Source organism: Vicia villosa, unplaced genomic scaffold (genome assembly GCF_029867415.1).
Source record: "Vicia villosa cultivar HV-30 ecotype Madison, WI unplaced genomic scaffold, Vvil1.0 ctg.000252F_1_1, whole genome shotgun sequence".
Taxonomy (NCBI): domain Eukaryota; kingdom Viridiplantae; phylum Streptophyta; class Magnoliopsida; order Fabales; family Fabaceae; genus Vicia; species Vicia villosa.
The window spans coordinates 665,225-689,067 of NW_026705105.1; the positions used below are offsets into that span (position 1 = coordinate 665,225).

The 23,843-nt window shown below is 37.4% G+C and overlaps 1 protein-coding gene across 1 annotated transcript; it reads left to right on the forward strand.

The window, feature by feature from the left end:
• The first annotated feature begins 8,801 nt into the window (after window positions 1-8,801).
• Window positions 8,802-23,453, forward strand: LOC131625958 (uncharacterized). The gene is made up of 3 exons (XM_058896797.1): window positions 8,802-8,871; window positions 9,090-9,319; window positions 22,257-23,453. Exons 1-3 carry the CDS (start codon window positions 8,802-8,804, stop codon window positions 23,451-23,453), a joined length of 1,497 nt encoding a protein of 498 aa, XP_058752780.1.
• Window positions 23,454-23,843: the final 390 nt, after the last annotated feature.

Here is a 23,843-nt window from a genome sequence, read left to right on the forward strand (position 1 = left end):
AGCATATTCCGGTACTGACATATTGCCTTGAACCAGTGCCAGAAATTCAACTTCTTTTCTTCCCCTGACATCCTCAGGAAAATACCTCCTCAGAAATTCCCTCCTGAATACAGTCCAGGTAATTGCTGTATCACCAGCATCCAGCTCAGCTTTAGTTGACAACCACCAGTCATCAGCTTCCTCAGATAACATGTGAGTGCCAAACCTCACCTTGAGGTTCTCAGCGCAGTCAATGACTCGGAAAATCCTCTCGATATCCTTGAGCCATTTCTGAGCACCCTCTGGATCATGCGTGCCTTTGAACATTGGAGGATTGTTTCTCTGAAAATTCCCCAGTTGCATATCAGCACCAATCCCTGCTCCTACAGTCCCTCCTCCGAGCACACCAGCAATCATGCCCAGAGCCTCAGCGAGTGCATCATCGTTTCTTCCTCTTCCTGCCATTGTTCTGCTTAATCACAAATAACCCAGTCAGAACAAAAGTATCGACAATAACTCTTATTAGTCGCATACACAGAAAGGCTGACACAAAGACTCTGGTCACAACGACCGACTATGCTCTGATACCACTATTGTAACCCCCCTCTAATAACCCGCGGCAAATAAATAATTAATAAATCAGAGTAGGCATGCAAGGGGGTATCACAATTCATAAAATAATAAAACACCACGTCAGTATAGTCATGCATTCACTGAAAACAACTGAAATTATAACTCGGTAATAAAATCATGTTTTACACAGCGGAATTAAAAACACACAGAGTCAACATTCATCATAATGTATTCTAACTCAATCAACAACCAAATAGAGTTATAACCAACTCAAAAACAAACGTGTTCCCAGTGTTACATCTACCAGAGCATGACACCGACACTATAACTAACAACCGACTTATGAGCTAATCCTCACCAAGTCGCGCCGCTATCCTCAATCTGAAAATGACAACAAGTAAGGGTGAGTCTCATCACAGTTAACCAATGTTATCACATCATAAATAATAACATATCATAGTTATATCATTCACCCAATCGTTTCATATTCAGACAATCACCGTTCATATATCCACAGATAAACAGACAATCAACACATAACATATACGATCACGTTATAACAAATCATGCACATGTATGAAACTGACACTATGCATGTGGTACCAATCATCACCAGTGGAATCATCCACCGACCGATCTATCATCAATTCAGAAACGGCCCTGCCAGCACGAATTCCACACAGTGGGAATTCTGCCCCTCGCTGAATCCTCTCATCATATAGGATTCAGCTCATGTTTATGAATGCATGTAACATATATATAACATACTTTCATCATTACCAATTTATGAGTAGCATCAACTATACTCATTTCATCATCATCATCATCAATAACAAGCATGTTCATATACATATCACATCATTCAACATAATCAATCATCAGTAAACCACAGAATCACATCACAAGGTTTACACAGTACCAAACAGTACACAAACAGGCATACCAACCGAAAGTTACACATCATCAAACTTTCCAGAAAAATCACAGAACAGAAATTTCACACACAGCACGCCATACGCGTATCATATGGCCCATACGCGTCCATACGCGTTTCACCCTGCCTCATACGCGTATCATACGCAATCCACCAGAACACAAAATGGCCTATAAACCAACTCATACGCGTATCAGCTCGTCATACGCGTATCACCAGAATTATTTTCCTCTTTCCAAAATCCCATACGCGTATCAGCCTTGCCATACGCGTATCACCAGAATAATTTTCCTCTTTAATTATTCTCATACGCGTATGAGCATCCTCATACGCTCTCATACGCAACACACCAGTACATGGTTCTTGGGACAGGGCAACTGCGTATCATACGCGTATAGCCCCTTGGGAGTGTCCCCCATACGCGTATCAGCCTCATTCCATACGCGTATGGTACTGTTTCATACGCGAAACACCAGAAAACGCCCAGTGACCTGCAGAATTCGACACATACCAAAACCCATTCGTTCCTACTCATACCAGTCCACGAATTTGAGTCCAAAAACCAGATAAATACATCTAAACAGTGTACGAATTCATCCACAAACATAGCATGTGATTCTCTAACCAATTCTATTCATCATACCCTAAATCTATTAGTTATTAGGGATTAACAGTTCAAACCCAATGATGAACACAGATGAATATTTCAGAATTTAGAACCAATCAACCAAACAATACTCATAATCAATATCACTACTCATAACACGATAATAGAGATTAAATGGAGAGTCCCCCCTTACCTCAGATAATTGTTCTTGATCTTTGGTCTCTCCCTCTACAGATCTCCTTCAGTTCTTCGTGTTCTCAGCCCCTTTGCTCTTTCACGTTCTTTCTTCTTCCCAAATCCCAAATGTTTATGAAAATAATAATATTTTAGTAAAAGGACTATAAAATTATCCTCCCTCTTTTACTAGTTACTCATATGGCCCAAAAGCCATAAACCATTATTTATTCATTATTTTCATCAAAATCCCTAATAATTCTAATTATTAATTCAATATTCCAATTAAATCAATATTAAAATTATACGGGTGTTACAACACCCTTCTAAACCCCCGCGGAAAATACAATAATAATCAGAGTAAACATGAAATACAAGGATGTCACAACTTTTTTAACATAAAATACCATAGTCATTTGTCATGCCACACGAGGAACCATTTAACATAAATACAATTCATGTTCAACACAGCGGATTATAATTCATAACATTGCATATTCATCATCATTCATGCGAGTTACTCTAATACAATTATAAAACAACAAAGCCAACAGAGTAATTCGTCTCTAAACTAGCGTTCCCCAGTGTTACAATCAGAGCATGACTCGACACGAACTACGGGCTAGCCTACAAGCTATCTTCACCCAATCAAGACGCCGCTACATCCTTAATCTGAAATCATCAAAGTAAGGGTGAGTTTCATTCGAATTAATAAGCATTATGCAATCATAAGCAATAAAATCTCATAGTAATTATCATCCACTCAATCATACACATAATCGGAATTATTACAACAAGCAAGCATCAATCCAACAATATTGGCCATCGTTCCACAACTCATCAATTTCATCAATGATCAAGTTATATTAACATCATCTTCTCAATACATCAATCACGTAAACACACCAAGGCATAACACTGGATCTCATCCAATCATGTTATAACCAATGCATATGATGCAACTGACACTATGCATGTGGTACCAAAATTCGTGAATCACATTCACAGGACTTCTCTCTTTGATACTGCCCTCTAGTCGCTCACACCCCACATGGGCACACGACTACTGCCTCATCGCTCACACCCCACATGGGCACACGATGACTTCCCGCTAATCTCCGCACAATGGGAATTAGCCTTCCAATGCAAATGATTTATGAATAATGCACACATGACACATACTTACATCTTCATACATCATCATCATTCCGATGCTTAACATCGCTTAACACCTCTTACCAATAAGGTCACAACAAGTATGTACATGTATAAGCATCATGCAATCATTCACATACATACACCACATCATCACAATAACATACACATCATTGTAATGTTAATTGCCACCATAACCAACATATTAATATTAACAACATATTAATATTCAAAATCATCAATCATCACCATCATCATACATCGTTACATCTATCATCATTACACACCATGTAATAAATTGATAAAACAACTCGACAACATAATCACAAAACATGTATTCATTTACGACATGTTATAAACCAACATCACCCAATGAATATCATAATCCCATCACCAGTACAAAACATGTATCAATAATCATATATAAATAAGCACATATACATATACTATATTCCAATTCATCAACAATCAAATCGAATTAAAATAAAGTCGGCCACTGCCCATTTCATCACTTCATCGAATAAAGCATCTCATTAGCTTCGCAACGCCCAAAACGGCACATAAAACAGATACACGGATCAAAAGTTACGGGTTTTTAAAGATAAAACATTTTTAGAAAATATGCTGCAGAACCCGGGTTGTCCCTACGTGGGAACCGGTTCCTGGCAGCTTCAAAAGTCTCGTCTCTGGTTTTTACTATGGGGAACCGGGTTGTCCCTAGATGGGAACCGGTTCCCAGCTGCCCAGAATCCATACTTCTCTGTTTTTACAAGGGGGGACCGGTTCGTCCCACATGGGAACCGGTTCCTACGTACCTGCACAGCAAAAATCACCATTTTGACAGCATTTACCATATCCCATTTCCCCAATTTCAGGTACATACGAACATACACACGATTATCATTGATTTTCACACAATTACACATTTCAAACAAGTTATTGACATGTATTAACATCATAAATCACAAGTATCAACAGAATCATGTTAATTCATACGATTCATCAAAACCTAACATAAATCCCAAACCCGACACGTACGATTGAACTAGATAACAATCCTAATCAATCCTACTACCTACAATCACATAAGGAATACTAACCCGAAGAATCCCCCCTTACCTCAGAGTCGAATCTTCGAAGTTCTTCTCCCCCTTTGGCTCTTCTCACTTTCACGTGTTCTCTTTTTCCAAAATCTGCTTCTACTGCTTCTCTTTTCCCAATTCCTTTATTTTATGAAAAATAAAATAAAATATTATAATGGGCTTGCTTAGTTAACACCCCCTTACTGCTAACCACCACTCTAGGCCCAATGCCAATATTTCATCATTTTCCAAATAATTCCAAATAAAAATACTAAAATTCCAATTATTTAATTTAAATCCAAATTAAATTAATAAACTGAAATTATGGGGTGTTACAATCTTTGTCATCTCTTTCTCTTTTAACGATGGATTAATCTGAGCAGCAGTTTCTCTCCATCGTTGGCATATTCTTTGAAAGCTTCATGATCTTTCTGAGCCATGGATCGGAGCTGTTCTCTGTATGGAGCAATATCCGAGTTGTATTTGTATTGTCGGACAAAGGCCTCACCTAGGTCGTTGAAAGTCCGAATATTGGTGTTATCCAAACCTGTGTACCACTTCAGTGTGGCACCAGTCAAATTGTCTTGAAAGTAATGGATAAGCAACTGATGATTATCTGCATAAGTAGACATCTTTTTAGCATACATTACAAGATGGCTTTGTGGACAAGAACTACCTTTGTATTTCTCAAAGTTAGGGACCTTGAATTTAGCTGGTATTTGTACACTGGGAACCAAACATAGCTCCTGGGCATTCTTTCCAAACAAATCTTTCCCACGAATAGCCTTGACTTCCAGTTGAATCTTGTTGAACTGTTCTTGGATATCTTTCACAAGGTTACGCTGATTTGTGCTATCATCTTGATCATGATAAATCTCATTGCCACCATAAGGAACTGTGTGAACCGTAGAGGTCGGAACTGTCATAGTGGGTTGAGAGAGTGCCATAGTGATTTGGTAAAAAGTTACCCCCTGATGTGGAGTGAACACTGAACCTTGTGTAGCAGGCGCTTCAGCTGTGGTTGTTTGAACCCCAGAGAAATTATGGCGGAAACCTGCACCAAAGCTGAAAGGCGTGCCCCAACCTTCTGGCATGGAGAAAGATGGAATTCTGAATTCAACTGTAGAAACTGGAGTAATCACCTCGTATATCACTGTTGCTTGACTGTTTGGTGGTGGCTGCTGATTCTATACGGCCATTAAGGAGTCAACCAGAGTAGTGAGACTTTCCAACTTTTCTTGAAGGGTGGTCATTGTACCACGGAGCTCAATATTCTCTTGGTCTATGTTTTCCATCACTTTTCTTTTGCTTGAACGAGTATTGTATCTATGATCTTATTGCGAGCGTGGTCGAGAAACTTTGAGACGCGATAGCTTGACGATCTATTGGAGAAAGATCCAAAAGATGAGACTCTATACAACAGACTCGATATGCAGAATGATGTATGCAAAAAGAAATTTATGATTTTTCCAAACATTTTAAAGATTATTTCCTTGCAAAGATTTGAACACAAACTATTCTTTTATTGAAATAACGGGGAATGTTACAACATTGGAGCGTAGCTCCTTACAGAAGCAAATGATAAATAAAAATCTAAACAAATCCTAAACATCCTCATCGGACGAAGAACCAAATGCATTATGCAGCTTGAGCTTCATGATTTGTTTCCCATAATAAGCTTTCAACTCGGCCTTTTCGGTCCTCAACTTGTCAACAACATTCTTCCAATCATCAGGCATCGGAGCGTTGCTTGTTGAACCTTCAAGATTTCTCTTGCTTTCTTTGATGTACCTCCTGATTGCAGCGTCTTTCCGACGAATTTTCTCATCTTTACTCATGATCCATCCATCTTGATTATAGAGAGTTTCTTCGTGATCTTTCACCCGTTTCTTCAACTTTCTGTTTTCCACATCAGTTTTACGAAATTTTTCTTCCCAAGTGTCTTTTTCTAACCTCATCTTAGCCAAAGTCTCTTGGTATTCTTCTATAGTGCCAATGGGAATATCGGGTAGTCGAGAAACCACAGGGAACATGGGTTTTTCATAATCATAAGGCATTTGAAACTCCCTTGCCCTTTTCTTCACCCAACAAGTATAGGTGTCTGTAGCAATGCAGTTTCTTATCCCACCTTTTTCTTTTCTTCGGACGTCGTACCAAGCTCTTACCATTCTTGTTTTCAACCCTTGAGGATCCCCCCTTCTTTGTAGAAGTAGCTTTCTAGTGCGAGACCAATGAGTTTAGCTGAATTTGCATACCCGAGTTGTCGTCGGGCTAGGACGGGATTGTAGTTAATTCCTCCTTGTGTACCAATGAGGGGTACGTTGGCGAACTCTCCACAACTATCAATGGTTTCTGTACCGCAGCGAGCCAGATTATACCAATGGATATCATTATTAGTAAGGGACATAAGTCTTCGAGGCCAACGCAAACCTTCCCGGTTTTTTGTGAAAATAGGAGACTTAGGTAAGTGTGAAACAATCCATTTGAACAAAAGAGGTGCACAACATACAATGATTCCACCGCCTTGGCGATTCCTATGATGAATAGAGAAATACATATCACCAAGCAAAGTCGGAACAGGATTTCCAATCAGAAAGATCTTTATGGCGTTGATATCAACAAAGTCGTTGACGTTGGGAAACAGAACCAACCCATATATGAGCAAGGCTAATAAAGCTTCAAAAGCTATCATGCTACCAGTTTCGATGAAATCAAAGGCTTTCTTTATTAGAAACTGTGAAGTCAAACCCGGAAGGTTTCCTTTGATAATCCAATTGCTCTCTACTTCATATTTCTTCAAGTGGATACCTGCTGCAATGACTTATTACTTGTCAATGGCTTCCAAGCCATTGAAAGGTATTTTGTCAGACACAGGAATACCCAAAAGATTGGCATATTCTTCCAAGGTTGGTACCAGCTGGTAGTCTGGAAAGGTGAAACACTGGTAGACGGGATCATAGAACTGAACCAGAGTTTTGAGAAGTCCTTCATCAACATGAGTGTTCAAGATAGGCAAAAGCTTTCTGTAACAGCCCGAATTTTATTATTTGACTAATTAAATTAAATAAGGATTTATTAACTTAATTTGGACGAAGTTTGATAATTAATTGGATCGTAAGTGTTATTGAGAAACGTGTTTGGATTATTAAGTGAAGTTGGAATTTATTCGATTAATCGAATAATTAATAAAGTGGAATATGTAGAGAAATAATATTAGAAATAATATTATTATTGGATTTTTATTTAGTTGAGATAAAGTCGGATTTAATTGGATTAATTGGATTAATTGGAAAATAATATTAAGGGTAATAATTTTATTTGTTGGAGCATAATTATTTATTTGAACTACTCTATTTCATCAATTGGGCCTAATTAGTTAGGAAGTGGAATTATATGGGTTAAGTCCAATATGAATAATATAGTAAGGGTTGGAAGAGTAGAGGTATCATAACTTTGTTCATTTGCAAAAGAAGAGGAGAAAAGAGACTAAGAGAGGAGAAAGAAGAAAAAGCTAGGGAATGAACAACAAGGGAGAAAGCTAGGGTTTGAAGCACATTGAAGAGGTTCTGGAGTTTAGTAGCTCGTGCGTGATCTAGCCGGAGATTCTTCCGTGTTTGTTAGATATTAGGTAGTGAGTCGATGCTCTGGTCATGTAACACTGGGTAGACTAGTCGTGTTGAACTCATGTTTCTATTTGGTTATGTATTATGTTATGACTTGAGAACCTGTTTATTTGGCTACTTGTTGTTGAGAGGCTTTTAAGCCAAATATTCTGATTATGTCTTATTTTGCTGAGATGAATATTGAGATATGATCATGGTATGGGACATGAATCATTTTATGAAATACATGAGTATTTTAGTATTTTCCGCTGTGAATGCATATTCTGTGTGAATTTTAATTAAATGTTTAGGTGTTATTTGAAAATGACCAGGTGTATCGTATATTGTAGATAAATGCTGTCGGTTTTTAAAAGCTTTTAGTTTTTGAAAACGTCGATGTGACGCCCTTTTGAATTATATGCATGCTTATTCTCTGATTATATGCTTATTTATTTTGGGGTATAAAAGGGGTGTTACATTAGTGGTATCAGAGCATGGTCGACCAGTTGGTCAAAGTTATTAATGTGTTTTATCCTGTTGTATTTGATTCGTGTATCTGACACGATCGATATTGTTTTGTCTGGTTGTTTGGTTGTTTAGGACGATGGCTGCAGGAAGGAATGATAACATTAATGTTGAGGCAGTGATGAGGTGGACTGGTGCGATTGGACAAGCGTCGCAAGAGAATGTCGATTATGGAGGAAAGGATGAGTTCCGTGCTTTTGGAGACTTTCAAAGGTTCAACCCGCCGATATTTGAAGGAGAGTATGGACCGAACAAAGCACAAGCATGGATGAGAGAAATTGAGAAGATCCTTCAAGTCGTGAGTTGCACTGATGTACATAAAGTACGGTTTGGTAGTCACATGCTGACAAAAGGAGCTGACGATTGGTGGAGTAATACTGTGCGGAGATTTGAAAGAGAAGGTATTAAAGTTACTTGGACTCTTTTCCGTGATGCATTTTTGGAAAACTATTTTCCAGAAAATGTGCGTGTAAAGAAAGAAATGAGGTTTCTAAAGTTGATGCGAGGAAGAGGACAATCCAGCAGGAAACCATATGATGACAAGAGAGAACAATCTGATTTTGGAAAGCTAAGTGGAGGAGGAACTTCTACTCCACTTAAGTGTTTCGGATGTTGTATTGAAGGTAATTGTGTCGTTGATTGTGATAGGACTCCTGTGATGGTCATAAAGCACACAAGTGTAGAATTGGTTTGAGTGTCATTTGTTACAATTGTGGTGAGCGAGGTCACATTAGTAACAAATGTGATAAGCCAAAGAAAGAGTAAGCGAAAGGAAAAGCATTTGCGTTGCCTGGTGCTGAGACCACTGCTAAAGAGAGGTTAATCTGAGGTACATATTTTATTATTGATGATGGTGCAACGCATTCTTTCGTTTCATTGGATTGTGGTGTGAGATTGGATCTTGTTTTATCTGTTATGCATAGAAGTATGGTTATGGATACAACTGTTGTGGTTTTGTTTCTACTTCTTTTGCGTGTCTGAATTATCCGTGGAGCATCTTGGAAGAGATTTTGGGATTGATTTAGTTTGTTTTCCGCTAGACCAATTTGATGAGAATTTTGGTATGAACTGTTTGGAGTCTAAGCAAGTAATTGTAATTTTAAGAGAGATGTTGGGTATTGGTGTTTTAAGTGATTTCGAGTGCGAGTTCTGAAGGAACACTATTATGGTTTAGTAACGATGGTTTATGTTTCGTTATGATTGTCGACTGTCTATTGACAAATTGAGGGCTTGATCACCCTTAATCTATTGTTGATAGGAGACGATATCATATTGAACGAGATAGACTTGTCTTACTAACTTGGTAGCGTGTAAAGCGACTAAGGAGAAGTTGGAGAGTAGATTTGAGGAATTGTTTGAGAAGAGGGTCATTGTATGAGTGTATGGTCGTAGAGTTACGCCTGTCTGTTAAGTAAGAAGAAAGAAGGTTCTATGAGGTAATTTTTCTTGAAGATATTTGATTCTAAGAGCGACGATGATCCTGTTGAACATTTAAGGATTGTGTTATCGGTGCTGAAAGAGAAGAAGGTCATGTAAAGCTTTCTGAATATGAGTTTTGGTTAGAAGAAGTGAATTTTCTTGGATATGGGATTTGGAGTTGAGGTGTATTGATGCAGATATCGATAAGTGGTAGCTTATGCTTCAAAGTAACTTAAAGTACATAAGAGGAATTATTCGATGTATGTATTGGAGTTGTTTGTCGTTGTGTTTGTTTTGGAGTGTAAGAGGCATTGTTTGTTTGGATCAAGGTTTGATGTGTTGAGTGATCACAAGAGTTGAATATGAGGTAAATAAGACGAGTAGAATTTCGAAGGATTTTAATCTTTGGTTTAAATTACCACCCTGGAAAAGCGAAGGTTGTGGCCGATGCATTGAGTAGGAAATAATTTTATAAGTTATGTTGAGAATTCAAGAATTGGGAATCGTTGGAATGATTTAGAGAGTTGAGTTGGTTGTGAAGTGACGTCTTCGTGTGTTAAGTTGGTATGTCGAAGCCTACTTGTGATATTTTGACAAGATTAGAGAAGGTTAGAAATTGGATATTGGCAATTGGTTGATAAGATCATATTGATTAATCAAGGAAAAAGTGATAACTTTTTGATTATCGAGAATGGTGTCATGAGATGTTGTGATCGAGTTTGTATTCCTGATGGTTCGAATTCGGACGAGGAGAGTTTTGGGTGAGGAACATCGTAATGATTTGAGTATTAATCATGGTGTTAATGATGTATCGAGATTTGAGGAAATGTGTAGTGGTAAAGTATGAAGAGAAATATACCAGAATTGTGTATTTGAGTTGGATTTGTTAGGAACCATTTCGTTTGGTGCAACAGTTATCTATTTTCGAGTGGAAGTGAGATAGTATCTCTATGGATTTTGTTTTGAGATTGACGAGGCATCGAGTGATTGTGAAGTGAGTTTGGTAAGTGTGGATAGTCGAGTAAATGTGCTCGTTTTATTCCGATGAAGATGAATTATTCGATGAAGAGACTTGCTAAGTTGAACATCGAAAGGATTATGTGTTTGCATGGTATTTTCTCCAGATATTGGAATGACATCTTTTGAAGCTTTGTGTGGTCGTAAGTGTAGAACGTTTTGTATCAGTATGAATTGAGATAGAGAGTGGACATGGTTTTGGTGTTGAGATGGTTGTGTCGACAGAATTTTCGAGGACGAAAATATTTTAAGTGGGGGAGAGTTGTAACAGCCCGAACTTTATTATTTGACTAATTAAATTAATTAAGGATTTATTTACTTAATTTGGACGAAGTTTGATAATTAATTGGATCGTAAGTGTTACTGAGAAGCGTGTTTGGATTATTAAGTGAAGTTGGAATTTATTCAATTAATCGAAGAATTAATAAAGTGGAATATGTAGAGAAATAATATTAGAAATAATATTATTATTGGATTTTTATTTAGTTGAGATAAAGTCGGATTTAATTGGAAAATAATATTAAGGGTAATAATAGTATTTGTTGGAGCATAATTATTTATTTGAACTACTCTATTTCATCAATTGGGTCTAATTAGTTAGGAAGTGGAATTATATGGGTTAAGTCCAATATGAATAATATAGTAAAGGTTGGAAGAGTAGAGGTATCATAACTTTGTTCATTTGCAAAAGAAGAGGAGAAAAGAGACCAAGAGAGGAGAAAGAAGAAAAAGCTAGGGAATGAACAACAAGGGTGAAAGCTAGGGTTTGAAGCACATTGAAGAGGTTCTGGAGTTTAGTAGCTCGTGCGTTATCTAGCCGGAGATTCTTCCGTGTTTGTTAGATATTAGGTAGTGAGTCGATGCTCTGGTCATGTAACACTGGGTAGACTAGTCGTGTTGAACTCATGTTTCTATTTGGTTATGTATTATGTTATGACTTGAGAACCTGTTTATTTGGCTACTTGTTGTTGAGAGGCTTTTAAGCCAAATATTCTGATTATGGCTTATTTTGCTGAGATGATTATTGATATATGATCATGGTATGGGACATGAATCATTTTATGAAATACATGAGTATTTTAGTATTTTCCGCTGTGAATGCATATTCTGTGTGAATTTTAATTAAATGTTTAGGTGTTATTTGAAAATGACCAGGTGTATTGTATATTGTAGATAAATGCTGTCAGAGTCTACATTTTTCTTTCGGATATTACCGGCATGCACGACTGAACTTGTGAGCTAGCAATATTCTCAAGAAAAACTCGTCTGAGTGTGGTTCTCCGCATGACAACTAATCCAAGTCTTCACCTGAATAGTTTCTGCGCCACAACCTAATAAGGCAAGGATGGGTTATGGGTTCTACAGCCAACTCAGCTTCTACAGTTCAATGAAAGCAATAATGTCTTCGAAACGAGACTTGCTAAACATATACTACCAACAAGGAACCTCCACTGAGCAGAAGGATTCTCATGCCAGCTTTTTAAGGACTGAACTCCTTGTATGCCATACATGACTACACCCTCCACCTAATTCTTATGTGTACTTAATCCGGGTTAGGATTTGTCCATAATGTATTACTTGTAACAGAACCACAGATGTAACAGAACCAAAAAACCACACATGTAACAAGAATGAAAACATAATAATTAGAATTAACCCTTTCTTTGGAAACAATAAAAAGTTTTGTCCCCAGTGAAGTCGCCATTTTTTCTGTCGCAGGGAAAAATCGATCGGGGATGAGACACCTGATGCCTTCTTTGGGCTCGAGTGCTCAAGAAAATGATTTTTCTTTTGTTTTTGTCACGACCAAACTTTTTATTGTTTCCAAACAGGAAAAGGAAAAAAGTTGCAATAACCTTAAAAGAAATGCAAAGCAAAGCAATGCAAAAGTGGGGGAGAGATTCCGGGTAAGAGGGTTGGTTATACGAAGGGAAGGAATTAGCACCCAACGTATCTATAGTACTCTATAGGCTTCTTTATTATGTTTGTTTCATTCTATGTTATGGTGGAGGTTCTTGTGAAATAGGTGGGACCTAAGGTGCTTGTTCGATTATGCTCGCAAAGATCATCGCGATCCTCTACATACATATCCCTTAGAGGGAATCAGAGCATCTGTAGCTCGGGGTCTACGGGTGCTAATTGTAACACCCCATATTTTCTAATTTTAATTTAATCGGAAATTAAATTATTATTTAGAATTATTTGGTATTTTGTTGAATTATTGGAGAATTATGGATTAAGGGCCATTGGGCCGGATGGTGAGATTAGTAGTATGGGGGTGCTAAGTGAGTAAGCCCATTACTAATTATTTTATGTTTTCATAAAATAAAGAAAATAAGGAAAAAGAGTCAGAACGTGAAAAATGAGAAGTGGAAGAGAAGAGCTAAGGAACGTAAAGAGGAACCAAAGAGGAAGAAGACCAATCAAGAATCTTTGGCTAAGGTAAGGGGGGACTCTTCCAATTATCATCTCTTATTGTGATTATAGATGATTGGTGCATGATAGTTGTGTTGTTGATTCAATTTGATTTGTATGTCAGATGTCTGCAGGTTCTGGGCATTTTCTGGTGTTTCGCGTATGAAACACTGCCATACGCGTATGGGATGAGGTCATACGCGTATGAGGGACATTCCACAAGGGCTATACGCGTATGATACGCAGCTGCCCTGTCCCAAATACCCTGTACTGGTGTTTTGCGTATGGAATTCTGGCATACGCGTATGGGATGAGGCCATACGCGTATGGGTCTGTTGATACTCGTATGGGAATTTTCAGTGTAAAATTAGTTGTGCTGATTCACGTATGGGATGCCTGAAATGTGTATGACTTTGGGCTATATGCGTATGGGAGGTGCCATACTCGTATGGGTTCTGTGTGTAAAAATTCTGTTTTGTGATTTTCTTCGAAAGTTCAATGATGCGTAACTTTTGATCCGTAACTCCGTTTTTAGTGCCGTTTCGAGTATGATGAACCTTATGAGATAACCTATGAGTTTAAATGATAAAATGAGGTGTAGATTTCAATTAATTTTGAATTATGAATTATTGTTTGATGAATGATGTATTGTACATATATATGATGAGATATGACAATACATGCTATGTTTTAAACATGATTCGTATGATGATCTTGTTTGATTGTGTAATGGAACTCATGAGATATTTCATGTGATAATATGAGTATGATTTGAATACTTTGTTCGTTTGATGGATGATATATTGTTGACATATGTGATGAGGTGTGACAATATAAGACGTGTTTGAAAACATGATTATGTGATGATTGTTGAGGATTGTACAATGATGATTGAATTGTTTTGGAAGATGTGAATACATGTATATTCTTACTTTTGATGATGATGATTAGTGTAATACATGTATGTTCTGTAATGATGGTGATGATGATTGATTGTATTGAATGATGTAATGTATATATGAACATGCTTAGTATTGATGATGATGATGATGGTGAAATGAGTATAGATGATGCTACTCATAGAATGGTGACGATGAAAGTATGTTATATATATGTTGCATGCATTCATAAACATGGGCTGAATCCTATATGATGAGAGGATTCAGCGAGGGGCAGAATTCCCATTGTGTGGAATTTGTGCTGGCAGGGCCGTATATGGATGATGATAGATCGGTCGGTGGATAATTTCCACTGGTGATGTTTGGTACCACATGCATAGAGTCAGTTGCATTCATATGCATGGATTTGATAACGTGACTGAATGTATTTCATTGTTATGATTGGTATTGTGTGTTTTGTGTGATGATGGATTATCTGAATATAGATGGATTGGGTGAATAATATAACTATTGATGTGTTGTTATTTATAATGCAATAATATTTGTTAATTGCGAATGAGACTCACCCTTACACTATATTTTTCAGATTGAGGATAGCGGCTCCGACTCGGTGAGGATTAGCTCATGAGTCGATATGTTGTTTAGCGTCGGGTCATGCTCTGATAGGTGTAACACTGGGGGAAACGCTGTTTTTGAGTTCATGATAATAACTCATTTTTGTTTAATTTATTTGAGGATTAATACATCGATGATGTGATGTAATTTGATGATGTTATTCCGCTGTGTCAACATGATATATTATGAATTATGAGTTATAATGAAATGTCCCTTAGTGAATGCATGACATATGACCGATGTTATTTATTTTATTTATGAATTGTGACGCCCTTGTGCATGTTACTCTGATTTATTTTGAATAATTGCCGCGGGGTTTAGAAGGGTGTTACAATAGTGGTATCAGAGCAGGTCGGTCCGTCCGGCCAGTTGTCGAGTCAGTTGAGTTGCACGACAGTTGTATACTGTCGATGTATAATTCCTTGGTACGCGACATGTGAGTGAATCACAATCGGTACTTGGTTGTTTGTTGCAGGTGTTAGATTGAAATAAGTGGGGGAGAAGCTTTGCTTCTCGGTTATGTTTCAGTTGTAAGATGATTGATTCAGTAGGCTGTTGTTGGCAACAGTGCAAGCGTTGTGGAAGTTTGTTGTTTCCCAAATTGAAGGTGACTTGGAATTAAGACCTGACTGGTAATTGAGTTGGGACATCTTGAAGGAAGATGATTAGAGTTAATTGACAATTATTGTAAGAGAAGGAAATTGGAAAGTTGCGATGTGTCAGCTTTGCTAGTGTGCTACGAAGTTGTCAGTTGAGTAGTCTTGGGTCTTGGAGGAGGATCATTGCAGGTTTGCAAAGAGGATTGCGGTCGTAATGTTTCAGAAATCGCACTTCAGCGATGGGATGTGTTGCTCAAGTTATAAGGATGTTTGGAAGTGAAGAGATATGATAAGGGGCTGTTTGGAATGTAATCGAGTTGAAGAGAATGAGTTTTGGAGTGAGATTTTCGTAAGAAAAACGCAGGAAAATTGCTGAATAGCTGCGGAACTTGGAAAATTCATAACTGGAGTTCTAGACATCCGAATTGAGTTCCGTTTGAAGCGTCGGAAAGCTAACGAGATGAACTTTGTTATAAAAATAGTTGCAGCAGCTGTAACATATTTAATTGTGACAGGATGACGTTGGAAAGAGGTGAAGTTGCGGTTACTCTCGTTCTTATAACTAGACTTGTTTATTGGTACTGCACGAGATGTCAGTGTCAGTGTTGAACGGATTGAAGGAATAATTAGAAGGTTTGTTAAGAAGTAATTTTAAGAATTGAATATAGCATTTGAAGAGTTTTGGATATATCGTATAGAGTGTCGCTGCATGATGTCGGTGTTGCATTTTTCGGGCAATGACTGGAAAATTCATATCATGAGTTCCGAGTGTCGGGTTAATGTGCCGTTGGAGCCTACGAAGAGGTGAAATTATGTTATACCTTATGGGAGAGTTATAAATACAGTAGATTGATCCTATAAGGAGATATTGTGAAGTCGGTTAAGGAAGAGTGAAACTTGTTGAATAGGAATGCCTACTACCGTGATTGTTTGAAACAAAATTGAGTATAACATGTCGTTGATAAATAAGTTGATGAGATGTTCGGTAATAAAGATGATTTGAGTGCCGATGGATTTTTGTGAGAAGAGACTTAGTAGTAAAGATGAAATAAACTTTAGAACTCTTGGAGTCGTATTTGGGAGGCCAAAGTAACGACAAGTATAAAAGAAGAATTGTAGAGAACTTTTAACACCTATTGATGTGAGTGAGACTTTGTTGAGATTTCGAGTGGAATGATATTTAGGCGCGAAAGATGTCAGGGGATTTAGAGTAAAACCACGAGTTATGAATGTTGTCGTGATTTTTTTGCTAAGACGAGGATTTTGATTTGGAACGAGATGAATAGTAATGTACGAGTATATTAGTGATTGTGAAGTTGGAAGTACTTAACAAATGTGTGATGCTAAGTGACTATGAAGAAGATTTTTTTTTTAATGTTGGACATTGGTGTCTCACCAATAAGATCCAATGAGAGGGAAGTGTGCGAGTTGTAAAGACTCAAAGTGAATTATTGGGCTATGACGATGTTAATGAGTTTGAGTGCAAACTCGGAAGGGACACTATTATGTAGTAACGACGGTTTATGCTTAAATATGGTTGTCGACTATCTATTGACAAATTTAGGACTTGATCACCCTAAATCTCTTGTTGGTAGTAGACGAAATCATATAAATGGGATGAACTTGTTTTGTTACCTTAATAGTTTGGGATGTGAAAAATACTAAGCCGTGAGAATAATCATTCGCCATGTTGTGTGAACTTATGAAGAAGTGAATACGAAAGAGTGCAATATATTGGATGATGACTTAAGATGGGTAATCAGAGTCGCGCAACGAAAGTGTGATGTGGAGTAGTGTTATGAGTACTACTTGTGGGAAGTGAGGAATTAATATGTCGGAAGCCTACATAGAGAATATGTGTTGGTCTATATGTTGGATTTAGAATCCAGTGGATGTAAGGATGCCGTGTCGAAGAATTATGACTCTTTTGAATAATTGCCGAGATGATGAATATGTTATTACAGTTGTACGTAGTTAACGAGTATGTACTCGGCGAAATTAAAACGAAGAGTTGGTGCTATATGATATTGTAATAATTTTGTGCTGTTATTGAGGTGATATTGTAAATTCCAGATATAACGAGGAATTACACTCTATGAAGGACGAAGTTGATTTAATTTTTAAAGAAGAGTGGGATTCAGTTTGAGCTATTATGTAAGCAATGGTATATTGAGGCTAACGAGTGTGATTATAATTACTTGTGTGTACTTGTTCTGATGGTTAGGATGTTTAAATAGAGGAAGTAAATCAGGAATTGATTTTGTTGGATGCGAGTAAGGATTGCTGAGTAGTGAATTAGTACCATGGATGGTAAGAATGATTCTTGAACGAACGAGTAAAGAAGGCCAGAGTTGGGTATAACTCAAAAATCTAATTGGTAATGATGGTTGTAATGAGTAATCAGAATAGTGCAGCAAAATCAGAGTGTAACGTGTTGGATAATTGCTGGTGTGACTTGTGAGGAGTTAGATAGTTGAAATTCAATAGTATGAAGAATATGAGTATTGAGTTTCTTGAAGGAAGCGGTTGGTGAAAAGTGTAAGTATTATTTTATCGCTCAGATGGAAGAGTGTGTCTAAGGTTGGTATGCTTGGTAGATGGAATGCATTACTGCATTGTTGATCAAGTGTGATCATACTATGGATTGTGTAATTGTATTACTCAGTTGTTGAGTGTATTGTATAGGTTGTACCTCAATGTTCTATTGTAGTTAACCTTTTGGAGATATAACGAGTGGTATACTTTTGGATGGTCAAGTACGACGCAAGAGCCGAGAATTGAATATGTGAGACATGTTTTCTGTTGGTAACATTAGATGGATTTTGATGATCGACTGATAGGAATGTTGCTTAGGAGCTAGAAAGATAGACGAAGGACTCCTATCTGGAACTTTTCACTGGAAGTATGTTTTCGAGGACGAAAACTCTTTTAGTGGGGGAGAGTAGCTCAAGTGGTAGCAGGAATTGCTATGAATACGTACTTAACCCCTAGGTACGTGGTTCGATTCCTGCGGGAGGCAAAAACAATATTTCCTGGGCAGCCGATAAGCGGACCTAGGGGGGATTATTGATTAAGCTGGTGACATGCTTGGTAGGCCGGAAGCCCTGCGGGGTAAGCGGAAATCCAGGGTGTTACATTAAAAGGCGCCTTTTAATGTAACACCTTGGATTTCTGCTTACCCCGCAGGGATTCCGGCCTACCAAGCATGTCACCAGCTTAATCAATAATCCCCCCTAGGTCCGCTTATCGGCTGCCTAGGAAATATTGTTTTTGCCTCCCGCAGGAATCGAACCATGTACCTAGGGGTTAAGTACATATTCATAGCAATTCCTGCTACCAATTGACCATATGGTCAATTGGTAGCAGGAATTTCTATGAATATGTACTTAACCCCTAGGTACATGGTTCGATTCCTGCGGGAGGCAAAAACAATATTTCCTAGGCAGCCGATAAGCGGACCTAGGGGGGATTATTGATTAAGCTGGTGACATGCTTGGTAGGCCGGAATCCCTGCGGGGTAAGCGGAAATCCAAGGTGTTACACTAATGTTTGAGTGGTTTGAGGGAGAAGTTTTGCTCGCCAAGGATACGACCTTGTGCCAACGTATTCTCAAAGGGATGTTGAGAAAGTCAGAGCAATCGTAGTTCCCACTTATGCTAGTGGAAGCAAAGGATAAGAGACAAATGTCATCTTAATTCTCGATGTATCTAATCTATATCATCACATACATCTGTTTGATTTTTGTTTGAAATCTTTTCATTATAAGACCTGGGTTGTGCCACTTATGGTTCTTATAATGATAAAGATGTTTTTGTTTAGCCAGCCTTGTGGCAAAAAACTTTTGATAAGTCAGCCTTGTGACAAAAAGTTTTGATTAATCAGCCAGCCTTGTGGCAAAAGTTTCGACGAAGCCAGCCTTGTGGCAAAAACTTTGGTTAATCAACCAGCCTAGTGGCAAAAGGTTTGATTGATTAGCCAGCCTTGTGGCAAAGAGAAATTTGATTGATTGATTGTGATGATATAGATGAGATACTCCTATCATAGAGATGATAAATGTCTAATCTCCTAGGGTATTTGTTTTGGATATTGGGGATGCTTATAAGAAGCCCGTGGGTCCTTGTACGAAGCCCAAGAGGAGGCTATCTGAGGGTCCTTTCATTGTAAGCCCAAGAGGAGGCTATGGGAGGGACAATCGAGGTTCCATGCATTGTAAGCCCAAGAGGAGGCTATAGGAGGGGCAAGTCGTTTGTATGAAGCCCAAGAGGAGGCATGGTATAGTTGGTTTGAGTTCTTAGAGTGAACAGTTATATATGACAAGGTGTGTGTGTGTGTACAATGGAGTTTATGAAGGAAATATACCTGTAAGGATGATCCATTTGCATAAACGGGGCTCGGGACTTATACTCGGGGAGAGGCCCATGGAGTTTATTCAAAAGCTATCTAAACAAGTATTTACAAGGGAGGTTGGGACTTATACCTACATGGAGGCCCATGGTATTTTTGGGAAGATTTAAAGAAAACCTTCATTTTTGATTTGTTATTCGAGGTCAAAAATCAAATTGATCGAGGTATGTACAAAAAGGTGTATGTACAAATGAAATACCTAATTTCATGTAAGGCAAGTGGACTTATACCTATGTGGAGGCCCATATTTTATTTTATAAAACATGGTTGATTATTGATCAAGAAAAGAGTTAATCAAAAGTTTGAAAAGAAAACCAAAGAAAATAGTTTTAAAACTTATTTTTTTAATTATTTTTATACAAGGTTTATGTACAAAAAGGGTTTTGGGACTTACACTCTCTAATATTCAAGAGGCCCAATTGTTTTGAAAATCAATTGATCAATCCAAAAAGATTTATTCAAGAGTTTCTTTTGAAAAGAAAACCAAAAGGAAATGGTTTATCGTTTTGAAAAACTATGATCGTTCGTTTTAAAAAGGTTTGAAATTTTGAAATAAATCAACTTAATTAAGATAAAAACAAAGATTATACTTAATTAATACCTAAATGATTAGGGTTTGATCACAAAATATTCACAAGTGATTAGGTTAAAAAAAATCAAATAAAAAACAACATTTAAAGTATCAAAAAACACTTAAAAACATGTCATTTTAAATTTAATAAAAATATATCAAATAAATATTATTTTTGTGATTTTTTTGGATATTCATAAAATATATATATATATATATATATATATATATATATATATATATATATATATATATATATATATATATATATATATATTAAATAAAGGGTGTACAAAAAATGAAGTGAAAATGAAATAATTTGATTGGTTAATTAATTAGTTAAAGTTGTAAAGAAAAATGAAGAAAATAAGTGTTTAAAAAAAGGTTTTGTCTTCACAAGGGTTTGAACCCACGCCCTCACTCTCACTAACCAAAACACTTGCCAACTGAGTCATGCTTGTGGCTTGTAATACATGCGCGTTCAATTAAATATATTTTCCAACCAGAATTCAAAATTTATGAACAAAAAGCGCGCTAAGAACACAACCCCAATTTGAAATTGAAAATTCTCAAAACTGAATTGTTTGGATCAAGTGAATAGCCTATCTTGCTCGATTTTTCACAAGGAACATGATGGTACCATTTAATTTCATTTATTTTTGCTATAAGATCATTGATTCTCTGATGAACACGAAGAACCCTAATTCTATGATTCAATCTGAAATCGTGAATGTGCAAGTTATGATGCAATTGATTGAGGGTTAATGATCCATATGTATGCAGAAACATGATGGTAAACCAATTTTTCATTATGATGCACAACTGGGGAGCGTACCATACGCGTACCACCCCCCTATACGCGTATCATACGCGAATGGACAGCAGTTCCAAAAACCTGCAACTTACCCATTCGTCTTCTTCGCGTATCCATTCGTTTCAGCCTGCGATTTGGGTCTAAGACCAGAAATTCCATTTTCTAAATAGCATAAGATTCATCCAACATCAATAGTATATGACTCTATATTCGATTTTACTCATCATAACCTAAATCTACTTAGTTATTAGGGATTAACAGTCATAGATTTCTCCTTAAATGATGAACACAAATAGTAAACTCAGAATATAGAACCTATTGATCTAAACAATACTCCTAATCAACATCATCATCCACAATACGATAACAGAGGTTAAACGAGGAGTCCCCCCTTACCTTAGCCAAGATTCTTGATTGGTCTCTCCCTCTTCAGTTCTCTTGTAGTTCTTCGTGTTCCAAAAACCTTCAGTCTCTCTTTTCACGTTCTGCCCTTTCTTTCCCAATTCCCATTATTTTATGAAAAATAACATAAAAAAATTAGTAAAGACCTTAATACACCACACCCCCTCTTTTACTAATCTCTCACATGGCCCAAATGCCATAAACCATCTTTTCTCCGTTATTTTCATAAAATCCTTAATAATTCTAATTAATCCAATATCCAAATTAAATTTAAATTATAATTATACGGGTGTTACACCAAACCTTCTTCATCTAATACCAGAGAGGAACTTACTAAAGAAGGAATCAGATATGTCCATAACTCTATTGCTAAGATTGTTAATCGAATTTTGGAGGAAAATCATCAGGTGCCTAGGATATTTGTCCCACTTCAAACCATAATTCCTGATCCTCTCAAGAACACCAATTAGGCTAAAGTTCCTCACACTTCCGATCATGACCCAGCTGAAAGGGAAACCAATAAGGATGGACAAGGAGGTGATGAGAATACTAATGTCACTGAGGATGACAATGACATCGAAGCTTCTGAAGACAATGAGCATAACAAGAATAACACTGAAACAACTACCAATGTGGTGGAGTTAGATGTGTATTCCGACAACGGATTGCTTGCCTCATTGAATCCAAGTGTAGCCAACACGCTAATGACTAGAAGAAAAGGAAAAGTTGTTTCCCAAAGTTCCCCTGAAAAGAATGCAAAAGTTAAGAGTCCTGTCAAAGACTCTCTCAAGAAGAATAGTACTTCTGGTGGTCCTATCAAAAGCAGAGTTGTGGCTAAGAGTGTAGGGGTTGGTCATTCAAAATCCTGGAGCAAGGTTGTTCCAAGGAAAAGAAAGGAGAGGGAAATTGTTGAATCTGAGTCTAATGTTGAAGTGGATGTTCATGACATTCCATCAAGGAAGAAGCCTACAACCAGCAAGCTTGCTGCAAGTATTCATGAAGTCCATACTGATAATGTGTCATTCCATTATGCCTCTAGTGCCAGCCGGTGGAAATATATGCTCCAAAAGAGACTAGCGGTTGAAAGTGAATTGGCTCCAAATGCTCTTGAAAACAAGGAAATCTTCAAGATAATTCAAGAAGCTGGACTATTGAAGACTATTTACAAACTTCCCAAATGCTACGAAAGGCTAGTCAAAGAATTTGTGGTGAACCTATCTGAAGAGTGTGGAAACAGCAAGAGCGTGGACTTCAGAAAGGTGTTTGTGAGAGGTAAGTGTGTATCATTCTCTCCTTTAGTGATTAATAACTTCTTGGAAAGAACAGATTTAGCTCAACCTGAGCTTGAAGTAACAGACAACAAGGTTTGTCAAGTGATCACAGCCAAGCAAGTAAAAAGCTGGCCTCTTAAAGAAAAACTAAATGCAAGTAAGATGAGCATCAAGTATGCAATGCTTCACAAGATAAGAGCATCTAATTGGGTGCCAACGAATAAAAAATCCACTATCTCAGCTGTTCTTGGAAGATTTCTGTATATTGTAGGAACAAAGACAAAGTTTGACTATGGAACATATATTTTTGACCAAACTATGAAGCATGCTGGAAGCTTCAGTGTTAAGGGCCCGGTGGCCTTTCCATCCCTCATGTGTGGCATAATTCTGAATTAGTAACCCAACATTCTCAATGAACGTGATATAGTCAGCAAAATAGAAAGCCCCTTGGCTTTCCACTATAAACTTTTTCAGGGTACGCATGTTCCAGACATTATCATGACATCGGCCGAAACATCCAAAGCTGGAGCATCAACCAGCAAAGCAGAAGTCATAGCAATGTTAAAAGAGACTTGCAAAGAGCTGGAAGCTAGGAAGATATCCCTTTAAAAGATGATAAGTAATCTTGGAATCGATGGGAATGAGAAGTTTGCAGATGTTGTAGAAATGGAAGATGAAGATGAACAAGAGAAGGAAGTAGAACCAGAAGAAGAAAGTGCTAGTCCTGCTGATGGCTCTGAGAAAGGAAGTGATGCAGATACCTCAAGTAGGTCTAACTCTGTGCAG